Source organism: Neolamprologus brichardi, unplaced genomic scaffold, assembly GCF_056152115.1.
Source record: "Neolamprologus brichardi isolate AB-2024 unplaced genomic scaffold, ASM5615211v1 NODE_ptg000031l+_length_7269946_cov_1, whole genome shotgun sequence".
NCBI lineage: Eukaryota > Metazoa > Chordata > Actinopteri > Cichliformes > Cichlidae > Neolamprologus > Neolamprologus brichardi.
The window spans coordinates 1,344,618-1,362,735 of record NW_028270136.1 but is presented as its reverse complement, the minus strand read 5'-3'; the positions used below and the strand labels follow the sequence as shown (position 1 = coordinate 1,362,735).

Below are 18,118 nucleotides of genomic sequence, written 5' to 3'. Positions count from 1 at the left end.
CTAAGCAGAATTGATATTGTCCTTGCAACATTGGAATTTCATAAATGCACGAATGGGTTGGTGCGCAAAAGAATAACGTCACAATAATGTGATTGGTCACTTGCAATGTTGAACCTGGAACAACATTTTCATGATGATCTGGGAACAACACCAACACGACGATATCAGATCATCTGTGTGGTTTACAGATATACTACATAGTGTTTGTTAACTAGTTGAAAGCATCACTTTAAATTTTTCAATATTAATAACTCTAAAGGTTGTCAACAAATCATGACAGAGTGCATTAATAATATAAGATATGATTATCTGATTGAAATTGTAGGACAATACAACCAAATTTTATTTGATGACTACCAACTAACAGCAAGGGATAAAAGTCGCTGTTTAAAAAAGAACAATAAAAAAGCAATATAAAGAACTATATACAAACAAAACATTTTCTTGATCGCTGTGGCAGCGAATAAGGTTCAGAGATGCTTTACACTGTGAGGTAAAGATGCTAAAGTATTCCCCTGTGAGTTCTTTGCAACAGCGGGAAGAAAAATCTCCTTTTTAATAGGAAGAAACTTTCAACAGAAACAGGCTCAGGACGGGTCAGACATCTGCTGCAGCCGGTTAGGCAGAGAAAAGAAGAAAGAGCGTAGGGAGACGGGACAAAAATAGGATCAAACACAGACAATAATTTAATGACATGCTGCAGTGGCGTCTAAACACACACATGGGTAAAAAGAGGTGAGCAGAGAAGCAGTGCTCACTGCATTACAATGTGTCACATGAAGTCCTGCATAACTAACGGCTGGTTTAGGGTCACTTCATCCACTCTTAACTAGAAGCTTCATGACAAAGGAAAGTCTGATCTTAAAAATAGAGAGGGTTGCTGTCTCTTTTTTATCAACACCATATTGCTCAAAAGCTGAGCAGTCACTGGATTTTCCTCCAATTAAAATCAAATAAAGCTTAAACGTTTTCAAAGCTGTGGAGCAGACTCATATCAGCCATGCGTAAAGTGATCCAGAGGTGAATAAGAAGATGATCCTGAATGACAGATTGCCCGCTTTTAAACAAGGTAAACTTTTTTAATAAGAAAGCTTTAATGAGACATTCAGAATGCAGCTACCACAGAGCAGTGTTGTCTTGTTTAGCCATCATACTAGTGAAGCTAAATAATGCATTCTGATTACAGGCTTCCATACAGACAACTGAATATCTCTTAACTTTCTTTCATGTCTCTGTGTCACAGAGCCTCTTTCAAAGTTCTGCACACCACAAATCAGTGGCTTTGTGGGACTTTTTAATAATGAAAAAGTTAAATATCTACAGTTGATCTGTTCCAGCCTTTTGACCTGCAAAAAAAAGAGCGAGAGAAAGAGAAGAAAAAAAAATCGAAATAAAGTCTGCAGTTTCTCTGTAAATCCCTGACTCAGCTATTTCCTTTGTAATGATGAAACCTGCCTTTATACCTCCATCCCTTTGAGATTTGGCTCAAGGAGAAAAAAATTATTTGCTGTAGCTGCATGGCTCTTTTCTGTAAGGTGACTTATTGAAAGCCTCTGTTCACCGCCCACCACTCTATATCTCTCCTGGTGTGTGGATTCAAAGCGGTCATGCAAATCATACGATATTCTTTAGAACAGTGTCTAAGGGAGTACGCTGTCTTAGGAAGCGCTCATTAACGAAGCACTCTGTCTCCGACTTCTCTTGAAATTGTAAACCCAACGTAATATGTGGACTGAACTCAAACTTTCAAAGGCTTAAATTCGGGCCTTGATTTAAACATATGCAGTAGAGAATGGCGTGGACGAACAATTCCCAACAGGGAGCAGCCTGTTGGGATAACATAACATCAATGTAAATATAGTAAAACGCAATTTACTTGTTTTTTAAATATTTTTTTTTGTACATATGCATATTTAGATTGTAAAAATACATTCAGAAATGTATCATAATTTCACAAATATTTGTCTGTTATGTGAGAGAATGATCTGTTAAATTCAAATGTAATACTATGGAAAAATATATAAAATGATTGAAAATTAATGAGAATAATCAATAATTATTTGATTATTATGATTGTGCTGAAAATTTCATGTCATCTAGGTCTGATTCAATAATTCAGAGGTAACAAGTGAAAATATAATTAATAGGAATAAAAACTGAAAAAAACATATAAAACATTGCAAGGCCACGCTGTGCTAATTATATATTTTAAAAAAATAAATGTAGAGGTAGGAATTGCAATTAATATAAATCTCAAAGTATTCCCAACATTCCTGAACAGAAACAGGCCTCTGCACCTGGGGTGAGGGTGTGGCCATGAAAACAATGTGACATGCCATTGGATGTTGGGACACATAATAACATGACGCTAAGCATCGGCCAATGAATGTGAACTAACAACCACAAGGTCGCGGGTATGGCTGCACTGTAGGAAAAAATCCTAATATAAAAGTATTTTACTGCATTTTACAGTTTTGCTCTGTTCTTCAAGAATATCATTAAAGTTACGTAAATAGACTGATTTCACATTTCAAATGTAAATTAACGTTAAATCACTGTAATGTAATGAAACATAATTGTCATGATTATTAAATGTATCTGTCTGTACATGAGCATATTTAGATTGTTAAAATACATTCACAAATGTATCATGATTTCACAAATATCTGTCCGTTATTTGAAAGATTGAACTGTTGAATTCAAATGTAATGCTATGGAAAAGTATATAACATGATCCCTATAAGCTTGTGTTACATCACATAAGTATTATTATCATTGCTCTTTAGGGCGATCGTGGCTCAAGAGTTGGCAGTTCGCCGTGTGATCAGAAGGTTGCCGGTTCGAGCCCCGGCTTGGACACTCTCGGTATTGTGTCCGTGGTCAAGACTCTTCACCTACTGGTGATGGCCAGAGGGGCCGATGGTGCGATATGGCAGCCTCGCCTCTGTCAGTCTGTCCCAGGGCATGCAATCCATTATTATTTAAACCAACTATTAACTGTATATTTCTGTACATTTACATAATATGATTCATATTGCCACATTCATTGACCTTGTTTATAGGTAATTTTATTGTTTGATCACGTTAAAATGTTCCTAATTTAATGTCTAACGCACTTGGAAAAGGCAGAATCCCATGTTAAACAAACTCTATTTTCATTACTGGAAATAACTGTATTTTTATGAGAAAGTTATTTTCTGTTATTTTACGGTAGTATTTTGGCGCCCCAGCTGCCGGAATATTACCGTTTTTTTTAGAATTTGGTTTTTTTTCCGATTTATAGATAATTTCATTGTTTAATCACATTAACATGTTCCTAATTTAATGTTTAAAATCACATAAAAAAGGCAAGATCCCATGTAAAATTAGCGCAACAAACTGTATTGTCATTACTGGAAGTTATTTTCTGTTATTTTACGGTAGTATTTTGGCGCCCCAGCTACCAGAATATTGCCGTTTTTTTAAGATGTTTTTTTTAACAGTGTAGCTTAGTCCTATCCCTAACACTACCCCTGGTGGTTGTTAAGAAGTTAACACAGCAGGGCTCTGCAGTGAATCTGAATGCCCTACATGGGGATGCTTGAGGTGGATCAGATATATCAGAAGACTGGAAAGAGGTCCACTTCTGTCCGTCCCTCCTGGGTGGGGGGCCGAGGCCCCGTTCTCATATAATTAATTAAGTCTGTGCTTTGGATGGCAAGACCTGAAGACGGGCAACTGCTGCCTTTTGTTAGTATACATGTAATCCTCAACATGCCAAATGTACACATTCCTCAGCTGACTTTTCTCCAGTAATTAATTGGTGAGTCTATAATATCTTTTTGCACCTATATGAATGTGTGGAAACAGTGAGAATTATACAGTAAAGACTTATGTAAATGTGGTTTGTGTATTTTCAAGCAACAAAGAAATCTGCTGCTCACAGCAGGAGCCAAAACAACCAATCTGTTGTGCACCAGCTTCTGAGGAAACTCTGCTTACAAGGAGCTAGAGGCTGAAAGAGAGGCTGGCCCAGATAACTGGATAACATACTACACATGCAGACACACACGCAGACACACACAGACAGACACACATACGCACTGACAGACACACACACAGTGTCAAAGTTGTCCAATTTTCTCTTTGACTCCTTAACCTGCACATACACCCAGAAGCAATCTACTGTCACACAGACACTCACGCTCACATTCCCCCTCAATCTTTGATATAATTTTTCTCACACATAAATTGTGCGCATGCCTGCCTGCCTCTCTCTCTCTCTCTCTCTCTCCAACATATTTCCAAACACACACACGCATGCACACGCGCCAGCGCAGATGGCCATGTTATGTGCTCTCGCTCAGCAGATGCACAAGAGCATTAATCATGAAACAAGACTCAAACAGAGGATTTAACTCTTACTACAGTTTTTAAAGACCTCTAATTTAGTTTTCTTTGACCGTCAGAGAAATCCTGCCCATCTCATATGGTTAGACTGGAACATCACACAGTGTAAGTAACTGGACAGCATTGTGTGTAATGAGTCATTGTCGTCAGATGTCAGGATTTGGTGAGGGAAAAAACAGACACGAAGCCAAATAACGCTTTTGAATGCTTCTGTCACAGCTTGGCAACCTGTCCAGGGAGTCCACTGCCTTTCACCATCACCAAATCCAAGTGACAGCAATGAAGGTCTTAAGTAATAATTATGTGGCTCACACAGCTCACAAACACAAACTACTTTGTCTAAGCATGCATCGTGCTATCTATAGATGAAAACTTTGTATTTAAGATCCTCTTTGTACAAGTCGTCATATTAAACTATTCTTTAACAATGCAGCCTAACACCAGCCTCACTAAAGTTTTAAAAACTGTAAACCAACACAAAAACGTCAAACCCTGATTTAAAAAAAAAAAACATCCTCATCACAAGCAGCAGTACTATCAACAATTTTCTTAATCAGATAACTCTGTACAAACGAACTCCCACAGAAAATCATCACCAAATCAAAAATACATATATGCATGTTTGTAAAAGTGCTAGTTTCTATTGTAGCACCATATGTGTGTGTGTGTGTGTGTGTGTGTGTGTGTGTGTGTGTGTGTGCTTCTCCTGTGCAGCTCGGGAAACCTAACCCTCAATCATACACAGTTTCCCATAAATGGCACTCAGTCATCAAAACTCTGAGAACTGTAATAAAGAACTGTAGCATTGTGCTTATCCTGGGGTGACATGCAGCAGCAATAATAACAAATCACATTAAGCAGCTCTGTGGTCCTGCGTTGCTCTGAACGGTATTTCTCACCAGGTACCACTGCTGTTAAATTTATGCAATAAGATCCAGACATTTTTGGGACAATGACCCATTATGGCTTTTTATAAAAACAGCTACAATTTTGAAATAGTTAATGGCATGTTTTTATTAAATCCCCTGCAAAAGCCAAAAGCCACATTTCTACTGTTTAATTTAAAAAGAAATCCAGTGAGTTGGTGCACAAAGGCAAAATTACTAAAAAAAAACATGTACCTGTCCAACATTGATGGCTTTGGGTTAATTTTATTATTAATTGATTGATAATTTTTTAATTGATGTGATTAGGACCAGGTGACCCTGAATCCTCCCTTAGTTATGCTGCAATAGATGTCGGCTGCCGGGGGATTCCCATGATGCATTGAGTTTTTCCTTTCCAGTCACCTTTCTCGCTCACTATGTATTAACAGACCTCTCTGTATTGAATCATATCTGTTATTAATCTCTGTCTCTCTTCCACAGCATGTCTTTTATCCTGTCTTCCTTCTCTCACCCCAACCGGTCGCAGCAGATGGCCCCGCCCCTCCCTGAGCCTGGTTCTGCCGGAGGTTTCTTCCTGTTAAAAGGGAGTTTTTCCTTCCCACTGTCGCCAAAGTGCTTGCTCATAGGGGGTCATATGATTGTTGGGTTTTTCTCTGTATCTATGAAGTGCCTTGAGGCGACTTTTGTTGTGATTTAGCGCTATATAAATAAAATTGAATTGAATTGAATTAAATTAGCTCACTGGCGGACAGTAGCTTTATCGGCCAACACATGGAGAAGGGTAAAGTGTCCGAACCTCGAAACAAATTCAGAAAAAAAAGAGGGTTGTTTTCTACCTTGTTGGTCTGCTAAAACTGTGTTTACAAAAACATTTATATGGTTCCATACACCACTCAAAGGAAAGGTTAATAGGATTCATCCTCTGTTGTTTTCTAGCACCTCCAGCAGTTTGAAAAAAAAAAGCAAATAAACAAATAGACGAACAAAAAAAAAACAATAAAAATATGAAAGAAGCAGAGGACACAACGTTACTCAGGCATGACTGCCTCTGACAGGGAGAGGCGTTTTTATTAGCAGCGGGTCTGTCTACACTCCCAAAATGTTAATATGAATTATAAGAGACAGGCAGTGAGTATTTTGTTATAATTGTGATTTTTCCTACCACACACACATATGCATTCACAGTGGTGTGATCTCGACTGCAGCTGCACAGCCTGTCCTCCAGCTCCATGCATGCAAACAGAAGGTTCAATATTGGGATTTTCTTCTGCCTGAAAACCATGTTGTGAGACAGCCTGTCTTTCAAAGTGTTCTTCTAGCTTATTAAGTATTCTTAAGGTAATGTCTCCTGTCCTCTGTGTTTTCAGTTAGCCTCGATATAACAGACAGGAGACGTCCATTAACACTTAAAACAGGTGACGATATGTGGGATCTGTTTTAAACATGCAAACAAATCTTGCTGGAACAGAACTAAGCTATTACGGGATTAATAATTAATTCATGAGGAGTTGACACATAAGCATGCACAGCATTTTGTCTCCCTAAACAGAAGAAAGGTAGCAGGAAAAATAGAAGAGCAATATAGTGATATCAGGCAGAATTGTCATCTCGTTTAATTCTAATTTTCTCATTTAGAACCAGGAAAACACAGGAGAGGACACAAGAGTCTATCTGTCTGTGTAGACAGCAGTAATAACGTTAAATGAGAAATGTTGTGAGTAATTATCTGATAGCAACACAGAATGCCCAAGAGCTTCACAGCGTTCTGTTCAAGTATACGCTGAAATGTCACCTGATGCCAGAATTTCGTTTTTTCTTTACTCAACTGAAGGTTTTTCCAACATACCTACAAGTGAAGATGCAGAAAAGGTTAAATGAAAAAATAATAACGTATAATATTTAGGGTTTTTTTTATTATAAAACATAAAACATAAACTGCTCTTAGTTATTTACAGCTATATTATTTACAAAATAATGAATCCTGTTTATCTATGAATTATATTCCCTCACAGCATGACAACAACAACAAAAAGCCCCGAGCAGCAATTCAAAGAGATTCTTTCTGCCACACAATACTGTCTTGGGATGCACTGTCACAGGGCCACATGCTTTAACTTTTCAAGATTCCACTGTCACATCTCCCAGTGTTAAAGTGAAGTGTATTTTTAAACCAGAGATTTTATCACATCCCCCCTGAAGTGGCATATCACCTCTATCAGCTCATAGAGGCGATATGCCAGTTTAGACATATCACCTCTAAATACATATACATATTTTCCAAAAGTAATGAGTCACAGATTCAGTTACTCACACAACACTTTTAAATACTTACCATGTTAAAACCATATGTATTTTTTGCATGAATGATTGTCCAGTCATGTCATCTGCCCATTTCCCTGTTTTTCCTCTGGTCTGATGCTCTTTGTTTAGTGTTTAACCTTTTTTTTCTTACCCGAGCTACAGCATTCACTACCTTGGTTACTGTAGCCAAAGCAGTTTTTTTTCTTTTCTTTTAAGCCGCTGTCACTCACAAGAAAACGCTTTGGATAAGTGTGCTATTTCTTTTTTCTTTTTTTCTTCTGCAGTCATGGAGCTTTTTGCTGTAACTACAATGCTTTTCTCCTACAACAAATACAACTATTGTTTTCTCAGTGGTCCACATGAAGGTGTTTGCTCATATCCACACTGTAGGAGAGCAAGCTTGTGCCTGTCACCTTAAAATCATTCTGATTCACTTTTATGGTTAAAAACAGAATAAAACTGGAAAAAAAAAAAAGAAATTTGTATGTGGCCTTATTTTATGAGCAAAGTAAATCTAGTGTACGAACATATAACCAGTCTTGTGGAGTAACTGAATACATGCACTGGTGCTACGTATTTAAAATACAAAATATGAGTAACTGTATTCCGTTACAGTTACCATTTAATCTAATTTTGGTAATTTTGCTGGCAACCCAAACAAAACACACATTAAGAGGCTCTAATGTAAGTGTCCTGTTAATGTTGGTGTCGTCGGTTACACAACGGACCCGCCAGTGCAACAGAGACAGCAGTGCACGGGCAGGAATGCATTTCTTACCTGGAAATTCCGACACTGTTTTACATTTAAAGAAGAAAGGGATGGGCGAAATCTGACCGTGAAATGCGAACTCTGTTTGCCAGCAGCCGAGCTGCTCTCAGCGTCAAAAGACTCCAACCTAAGGAAACATCTGGAAGTAAGTTCTTTTTTAAAAGCTAAGGTTAGCCTATCACAACTACTTTGTTGTAGTTGTGCTACCTACCTGGGTTATGTGTCACTTCAGCATCTTCGATGTACTATTGCTGTGTGATTTATTACTAACAGAAACAGACAGAAAGAAAACATATTACTGATACAGAAATAGTTTTCAATACGAAATCACTGCAAAAAGTGCAGCCTTACCTAATGGCCACCTACTGTTACTCATTTTATATTAAGATTTATAAATCTAGTTGGCGTTGCTTTCAGAACTGCACATGAATTTTTGCAGCTAGCAGGTTGTTAATGCTTTCCATCAAGTCTATGAACTAACCTCAGCTAACACCAGCTAACAATGTTAGCTCGGTGGCGAGTAGCCTTGAGTAATAGTAATAAATCACACAGCAATAGTACATTCATGCAGTTGCAAAAAGCATGAAAATATATCAAGTAATCCAAAGTATTCGGAATACCTTACAAACTACATTTTGGATCATGTATTCTGTAACCTGTAGTGGAAAACATTTTAAAAGTAACCTTCTCAACACTGCATATAACACATAACATATGACCTCAGTATATGCCATCAACAGCTTTGAAAATATCTGAAGTCATCTGACAAATCCAGCATGAGCTTCCTGTGATACAGATCACTACTGTCACAGGACTGAAACCTAAGAAGACATTATTTGCAACAAATGAATGAAAAAGAACACTGCCGACTGCTAAAACCATCCCACACCAGAAATGTAGGAAAGCATGGTTTCACAGTTCATCAAGCAGCTCTGAGAAAATCCTGCATGACTTTCCTATAATACAGCTGGCCTGGCTGCCACAAAAGAACAGAGAATTCTGATCTACTGTTAAATAAGGAAGCAGAGAGCCTGCAATGAAACATCTGTGTGCTAAAGCCATCCCACAGGACAGGTCCTGTTAAGCCTAGTGTGGTAAGCAACATGGATTGTGGATTTGATGCATGGGTGGATTAAGGCCCCCTGGAACCTAACTGTACACACACCACTTTGTCTGAAACTATTTCGAACAACAACACCGGAGGGATCTAGAAGGTGCTAAGAGTTTTTGCAGCGTGCAGTCACAAGCTGTTAATGTCTTGATCCCCGATTCAAGCAGAAAGCTGAACATATTACATCGTTATAACACCCTGTTTTAGTGAGGGATCTCCAGCACTGGAATAAGAAGCTGTTGCTCATACCAACTGCTGTTCACAGCCTAATGGATGCTGCTGTTTTTCAGAGAGTGGTGGAAAGTGCATTCAAGGCACTTGCATTATGCTGAAAATGTCAGTTTTAGACTACTTCATACCTGCACATTTCAGATGGAAATATTGTCCTTAAACCTAATTTATTTGTTTGAAAGTCGGCATAACTTGTGGGCCTGCCTTAGTCCACAAGTCATTACCTGTGCTTGACAGAAGTTAGAGCCACATTTGAGGGTGGCAGGTAAGTCACCAGCAAAAGCTCCCTATATACCTCCTACAAGCACCAATTGATAGGCCATTAATTGAATGCTAGTGACCCAGTTATATAAAATGCTGAACCTGCACAACTTAATGAGGACTCCTTTTTTATTCACGTTCAGTTAGAATAAACAGTGATTGCAGATTGTACAGGAAAAAAGCAACGCTGACATTTAGATTAGTTCCATGAGACTCTGTCTATACACTTCTGTCTACAACGAGGTAAAAAATGTCCCAGGAAAATGAAACAACAAACAAACAATGAATGTCCTGCTTTGTTCCTTGTAGTTGGTGGTAACGCTTAAGAAGACAGAAAGCAATAAATCTGAATGAAAAGCACTTTAAGAAGTAGTTACCTGACAGACAGGTAAGACAGAGTAGTATCGCTCGTCCACCCCCATGGCACTTCTGCTCATTATTATTTTCCCTTTCCTGTAGTTTATGATGTGTCCTTGTATCTCAGGGTTCCACGTCTTGTTTATTTCTGGGCAAGATAGGGCAATAAAAATGATTTTGCCTTTTTGATCAATAATTGTAGAGGAGATTTGCACGATTAGCTGTGTGCTTTGTCATAGTTTCAATCACTTGCCTGTGTTAAAAAGAAGAGAAAAAAGAAAACACACCATAAAAAGCTCTATTTTTGCCACAAATTAGATCACGGAGGGACTGATATGCGCATTTGCATGCATATTAACAAAAACGCCAACAAATTTATTTCAGATGAGCCCTGGCACAGTGATTCAGTAATCCTGATATTTCATTAGCCCAGACGACCTACATTCCCTGGTGCTTTGGATTAGCAGAGCCTGAGCTACTACTGTCAGTCATCTGATCTCATATCATATTTGTCTGAACCACAGCGTGTCACACTGACTGTGATTAGTGGTTGACACTGCTCCCTCTGGGAATAACATGGGGGCTCAACCCAGTGACACTTCTTAGCCCGCATCACAATGAGCAAGTCTCATGGGGAATTATAAGGATAGACCTTTTAAATAGAGCGCTATGGGGTTAATGTTTCTTTAAGATTTGTCTGTGTCTTATAGTGAAATGTTAATCACTATAAATTGAAATAAAGAGAAATGAAACAAAAGGACCCAAGAGACGTAACGCATGCTTAGTTCAGATTTAAACAGTGTACGATCCTGTTCAGAGTTTACACATAATAACTTTAAACACAGAGGGACAAACACAAATTCCAAAGGGAACAATTTGCACTAAGCTGACAGGGGCTTGAAAGCTTGATTTTAAAACTTGCAGGATTAAGTATCACTGCTGTCAATACACAAACCTCAGATAAGAGACTAGTGATAATGTAAGAGCTAAGTGGATGAGTGGCCTGGCTTTGCTATTTACCAGATGAAGTGGGCACTTTCTGTTACACTTGTTGTATTAAGAGTGTAATCATCCCTCTATCTGTCTCCACTCGCCTACAGCCTTTGAAAGACTTAGGAGGGTGACACATACAGTAACAAACATAAAATACACTGTAATACAGGTATTAGTGTAAATTTAAACATCCCAAAAAAGTGTTTTGCACAGAAAAATCAGAGACTAAAATTGTCATTGTGCAAATATGAAAATGTATTTAATAGGTAATAGATTACACAGTACCTATCAGAGCATAACCACTGTAATGCTCACTGATCCTAAAAAATATGATCAGGGTGTCATTATTGATCCCTGCAGGGAAACCTGCCTTAGTTACGCTGCAATAGACGTAGGCTGCCGGGGGATTCCCATGATGCATTGAGTTTTTCCTTTCCAGTCACCTTTCTCACTCACTATGTGTTAACAGACCTCTCTGCATTGAATCATATCTGTTATTAATCTCTGTCTCTCTTCCACAGCATGTCTTTTATCCTGTCTTCCTTCTCTCACCCCAACCGGTCGCAGCAGATGGCCCCGCCCCTCCCTGAGCCTGGTTCTGCCGGAGGTTTCTTCCTGTTAAAAGGGAGTTTTTCCTTCCCACTGTCGCCAAAGTGCTGCTCATAGGGGGTCATATGATTGTTGGGTTTTTCTCTGTATCTATGAAGCGCCTTGAGGCGACTTTTGTTGTGATTTGGCGCTATATAAATAAAATTGAATTGAATTGAAACCTCTTCTCTGAATTGAACCCGTCCCAAGTATCAGCAGCAGCTATCGGACCGCTAACTCCAGTATAAGTGCACAGAAAGATGCAAGTGCACACAGAAGTTTTCTGCCACGACACAAGCATAATGAATCTGAAGTGATCAATGTTTATCAAATAAATTTGTCTAATATGCTTTTAAGCAAAATACCCAAGAGTAGACAAGCATAAGCATCTCACCTTCATATATATGCAGTTTACATCTATATGCGTCAAGATGTGTCATCACTCCATTTAATTATATTTAACATTAGTGTGCAACATTGCCATAACTAGTACATTAATTCGTTTTTTGTGCACAGACTGAATATAGATTCGATTTCATCAATGAAACATGATAATTCCAATTTGTAAATTACAGTAAGGCTTCGTTTAAAACAAAATACGTAAAGCAAGATATGCTTCAGGGTGGAAGATTAGCAGGAGCAGGTATTACAGACAAACAGCTTTGTAGTCAGATTCACCGCCTGCTTCACGTTTTGCTTTAAAGCTTGAAAATGACAACAGACAAAAATCCATTAGCACCTTCAAAACTGGCGTCAGTAACTGACGTCTCCACGGCGACATCCATCTTTGCTTCTGTACGTCACACTTGTCCTGATCTTTAACCTCCTAGGACCTGGCGTCCACATAAGTGGACATCACATTTTGGGTTATTTAGACCAAAATACTCAATTTTGCTCTACAAGGGCCTGATATCCACTTACGAGGACATTATACTGCCACTGTTCTATCGAAATTTTAAACGAATATCCTCATATGTGGCTCTTATTTTTCTCAGAAACAATAATTACGTAAAAATAAAACTTTAGTAATTCTTTGTTTTTACATTCATCAGGTCCCAATCAGCCCAAATATCAAAGAGAAATTAAAAATACATGCCGTGGAAGAGTTCGGGTCTTAGGAGGTTAAACCACAGAATTTTAAATTAGTGCATGTTTAAGCCATATGTAATAAAATCTCCTGAGGTTCCTGAGGTATTTGGTACGCACAAGAATGTCAGCCCAATCTGAAATGCCTGCGTTCATGTTAAGCTCCATGATACAGTACAAAAATCTTGGCAGAATTTGGATTCCACATATCCATTCCTGTTTAACCTTTAGCCGTGCTGGGGCACAATAACCAAAAATCATCCTTCAGAAAATAATACTTGTCAGAGGCTGCCGCTTGGGGTGTGATGTAGCATAACTTAAGCAGCAAGGAAGGTGATAAGTAAATAGCATTAGCAGATGATTGAAGTTCTTTTAAGCATACTTCATTGCTGGCATCTCCATTTTACCATAAAACAATCAATCAGGCATGCAAAAATCCCACTGGCTTTATACAGGACTTTGCCCACACCTGACCTCGTTAGTCCCTACCATTGAAACAAAATAGTTCAAACCAAATAATACAATTCTAAACAAAGAACAGGAATAAAGTCATGCATGAAACTGACAAACTCATTTACTCAACTAAATGGTTTGTAAAGTAAAACACTGCATACAATATAACTCAAAAGGCTACTTTAAAGAAAACAAACAATACTATACAAAATGAAAAACCCTCCATTTGGTTACACCCAGTGATGCAATCATTGACCTCATGACCCTATATAAACAGGAAGTAGTGGGCGGCCCTTCCCATACACCTGTCTCACATATAGGACCTGAATACACAACATGGACACCATGGTAAGTATAACCAAAGCAACATAAAGAAACATAATTTACCAGACATGTGCCTGTAAACAGAAGAAAATTCAGATGATCTGATGGTTAGTAGTGTTTGCTTTAAAACACATGCATGGATGTAAAGGATGTAACTACTGCTACCACAAACAAAACCCGGGATAGTGTATGTTAAGAGATGTTACACCAGCAATGTCTAAATTAAAGCATTATGGCTGACTGTAAAATAACAGAACACAAAATAACAAAATATGCAAGTCACAAATGGCAAATGAATTCTGTCCTAGCCACTTTGTCACATGGGGCTATAATGCTGTATCCTTATTCTTGATTTATACCCTGGTTTCTGTGGTGGAAAAGAGTCTTCTTCTGGAAAGTGTCTGAGAACAACACAAATACAAATATGCTGACTTTGATATTTTCTGGAGGTTTCAAAGAACACCCAAAAGCTTCTTTAAAAGGGAGCATGATGGGTGAGCTAATAAAGAAACAAGCTAAATGGATATATGTTTAAAAATATTATATCAGCAGTGTTTAAGTACCAAGTCCAAGTAGTGCCACGGAGAAAGAAAAAAACATGTAATCAATGGGCAGGATTCAGCATCTTGTGCTTTTAATTAACCATCACATTTGGCCTCGGTCGTGCAGTTTCTACATACAGAAAAAGAAACAAAGCTTTTTATTTGAAGTAAATATTTTAATCAGTTTAAACCATAAACAAGTTACACCCATTGGTAACCTCAGTAGTTTATAGACATATTTCGTTTGTCCAATCATATGGACATACATAGAATACCATCATTATTATTATTATTATTATTATTATTATTATTAGTAGTAGTATTATTATTCAGCATTTCTCAAGTTTGAAAGTTCCAGAGGAAAATGATCATTATTCCTAAAGTAAACAAATGTGCGTCATGTGCTCCGAGAGAAAGCTTGAAGGCAATCAGTATTCAGACATTAAACTGTGGATATGAATCACCCACAGTCATCATCACATCAAACCTTAGAAAACATTAAATCCATTTTGAGCTAGCAAAGCATCTGGATTTTGGAAGGGAACAATGAAACGTAACAGCAAAGCACCACATTGTTCAAGATCAAAGCAGCCTTTGGCAGTGAAATTTTCATAAAGACATTATGTTGTGAAATAATGAGTTATGATTTAGAACAGACTATGTCCTGAATCAAAGGACGATATGTTAAAAATGTACATTACGTTTGAAGTCGGACTCATTTTCAGGAAGGATTATTGAAAATAAAGGAAATATGCAAGTCCCACAAGAACAATTATTTAATGAATGCTGGTAGTGAACTGCTTTCAAGGGAAAAGTGAAAACCAACGATGTAGATGTCAAATACAATTACATTACAGGTTAAAGCAAGAGACATTTGTAAAATTCATAGTTCATCACCAATGATTTGTGCGATGTACTTTCTTTGCTTATTTAAGGATTTGCCCATAAGTTACACCTGTTATGTTGGCTAATGTATCTTATTACCCTGTATTTATATATATGCAGCTAAAAAGTTATTTTTTTTGTTTTGCTTTTAAGAATAAGGAACAATGTTAATGTCAAATAGTTCTGAGAACAGGCCTATAAATATTACAATCCTTACATGTTTTAAATCTGGCTAATCTCACATTCAAGATCACTTTCTCGTGAACCTCGTGTAGCTCAGGTATTAGATTTTCAGAAGTTCCTTTATATCACAATTCAAAAGGTTTCTCTGAATATTTATCCCTCAGATCCCTCAGGATACTACAGTAGACCTACCTGTTGACAGTTTCCCCGAGGGATGAATTCACAGTGTGCAATCCAATGAATGTTGAAATAAAGGCATTGTTCCCCCAGTGTTGTTTCTGGGAGAACCTGCCAGAACCTTCTTTGCCCAAAGGCAAAGAAACTGAAAACTGCTCAGTCATAGCTGGAGACCGAGCTCTCAACACCAACCTTGACAGAAAATTCAGGTCAGTTTAAAAGTCAAGTTAATGCTTTCTGTCTATCCCAACATAGAGTAGATGACCTTTAACATGAGCTTTCCAAAGTTCATGGAACTTTTACAGCTGAAAACCGTCCACTTTTATCCAGTAATGACAGATTATTACATGCTGAGCTGCCTCTTTCAGCTAACATGAACATTTTGGGAGCACAAAAGCTTCCTCATTTCTAATATAATGACAAATTTGGCAGAAAAAGACTAAAACTAAATACCTTCAGTATTCAGTATTTGATATTTTAGTTTAGTTTATTTTGTCATTACACACTATCATTTATGATTGCTTTTTTCCCCCCAGTTTTTAACTATAATGGTTTTCTGAGTTACTATAGCAACCTGTCTATGGGCAAATTGGACTAATTTAAACGAGGAGTTAAGTTGTTGTCCTGCTTCTCAATACCTTTTGATGACCTCACATTACTCTCTTTGTTGCCCCTGAATAGCTACTTGTATGTCATTCACAGTGGCAACTGTAACAATGTTCTGCTATAAACATCTCATTTGTCAAGTCTTGGCCTCTTTTTACGAATCACAAGGAGGGAAGTTTAAGAAAAATTCACTATCTGACCTTATGGGGGTTTGTTGTCCCAGTCTAAATTTCCTACACTGCAACTCAAATACAGTCCGTATCCCTTTGAACCCCAGTGGTCCCTGTAGCAGGAGTGAGCCTTTTCTGTTATTAAACTGCAACCAGCTGCTGTTATTTGAGGGTTTCAGAGTGTGGCACACTGAAGTGAAAAAGTAGTCTGGTATTACTCTGACTGAAATGAATGCAGCATTTATTGTGCTTTCATTTCTGATGTATTACATCTGGTGGAGTTACAGGTGAGAATTTTTCAGAACAGATTTAGAAGCATCACCACGGCTGGCTTGTATTTTCACTCTAATTTACAGGTTTAACTGGGAACAATTTTGCCCCGTAGTTGTGCAGTTTGTACTTACAGTTCTGTAACTGTTCATGATGACTGAATGGGAATTTTCAGATCAAATTTCTATAAAAAATAGCCTAGGGCTTATGTACTAACACATAAGCCCTTTCTCGGTTTCTGTCAACTGCTTTCACAAAATATGTCCTTGTTCCGCCTTCAGACAGAACCTTAAATTTCTAAAATGCAGAAAGGTTCACACCCATCCACATCAATCCGACGTGCAGGCAGATCGACCACCCCCCACCCCACCTCCAAGGCCAGCTGTGACCCCGGGACAAGGCCAGTCCAGCCCCTGAACCACCAGCTAACCCCCACCTGAGGCAGGGTGTTGGAAGTCTTGCCCACTCTAAATTTGTGACAAAGCTAAATTTGCACTCTTGTAGCCAGACCCCTTTTCCTCACACTGACATTATTATGGCCAATAACTATAATACATTTCCAAACTGTCATAATGAATCCAGGATGAAAAGTACAACATCCCACAAGCTGTGTTTAACTGTGATTTTAGGTACTTTAAAGAGGATTTTTCCTCCAAAGATTAACTGTGATTGCTGTGTAAAGGGCTAAAATTGTAATGCCTCCTGAGCCTTGGTGCAGCAAAATGCAGCTGGGAATTTTAAAGCCGTTGGATACAGATGAATCATTGTCTCTGACCAAAGTTTCTCTGCTTCTTGATTTAGAGGCAGTGTCCTGGTCTGTGTTCTTTCACCCTGATGAATTAAAGCCCAGCGACTGTCACAGAAGGACAGTCCTGCTTGTGTCTCGACATTTGATGAGTTTTGTCTCAAAACATGAGCTAAAGCTCCTCGATCGCTACGTGAAAACCATCAAGGATCCTCGAGGAAACATTTTCATTTGGTGACCCTTACCTTATGTCCTCCTGTATTGAGCCTGAGAGGGGTCAGGTACGGATCAAAAATCATGTGACTGGTTTCGATGTCGATGGGAGACTGCCTTTTCCCAATGGCACACAGGTTCCAGGCTGAGTTCACCAGACCCCAGAAGGATGGAACTAGTGTTGGAACGAGAGGGAAAAAAGAAAGCAATTATTGTGTGAGCGCCTGTGCATGCCTGTGCACATGCAGGCACAAGATCAAACCATAAAAACAGGAAGAAAGGGAGCAGATGAGCTTCATTATGATGGGACAGAAGTGCTGGTGGAGTTTAGGGAGATTTAAATTTACATATGGCTTCATTAAAATCCGACTAAAAAAAGAACTTTCATTAAAGTCTCCAGGTTATTATCTGCAAGTACAAGTAAGGCGGAGAAATGGACTTCTTAAAAGTGACTCAAAAGTTCTCTCCGTCGTTTTTATTGCACATAATTTACAATACCAGAACTTGGCAGACCCAGAGGCTAAGCTCAGCCTTGCAACAGAAATAAACCTCCCCGGAATAAAGTAGTACATCTTAC

General features: G+C 38.3%; 1 protein-coding gene across 2 annotated transcripts in view; it reads right to left on the bottom strand.

Annotated features, from left to right (window-relative positions):
* Window positions 1-18,118, bottom strand: part of LOC102793715 (carbonic anhydrase-related protein 10-like) — a 148,223-nt gene that overhangs the window by 52,986 nt on the left and 77,119 nt on the right. For both annotated transcript variants that reach the window (XM_006806209.2, XM_087837342.1), the window contains exon 3: window positions 17,574-17,716. In XM_006806209.2, coding sequence (XP_006806272.2) covers window positions 17,574-17,716 — 143 coding nt within the window. The remainder of the gene's footprint in view (window positions 1-17,573; window positions 17,717-18,118) is intronic.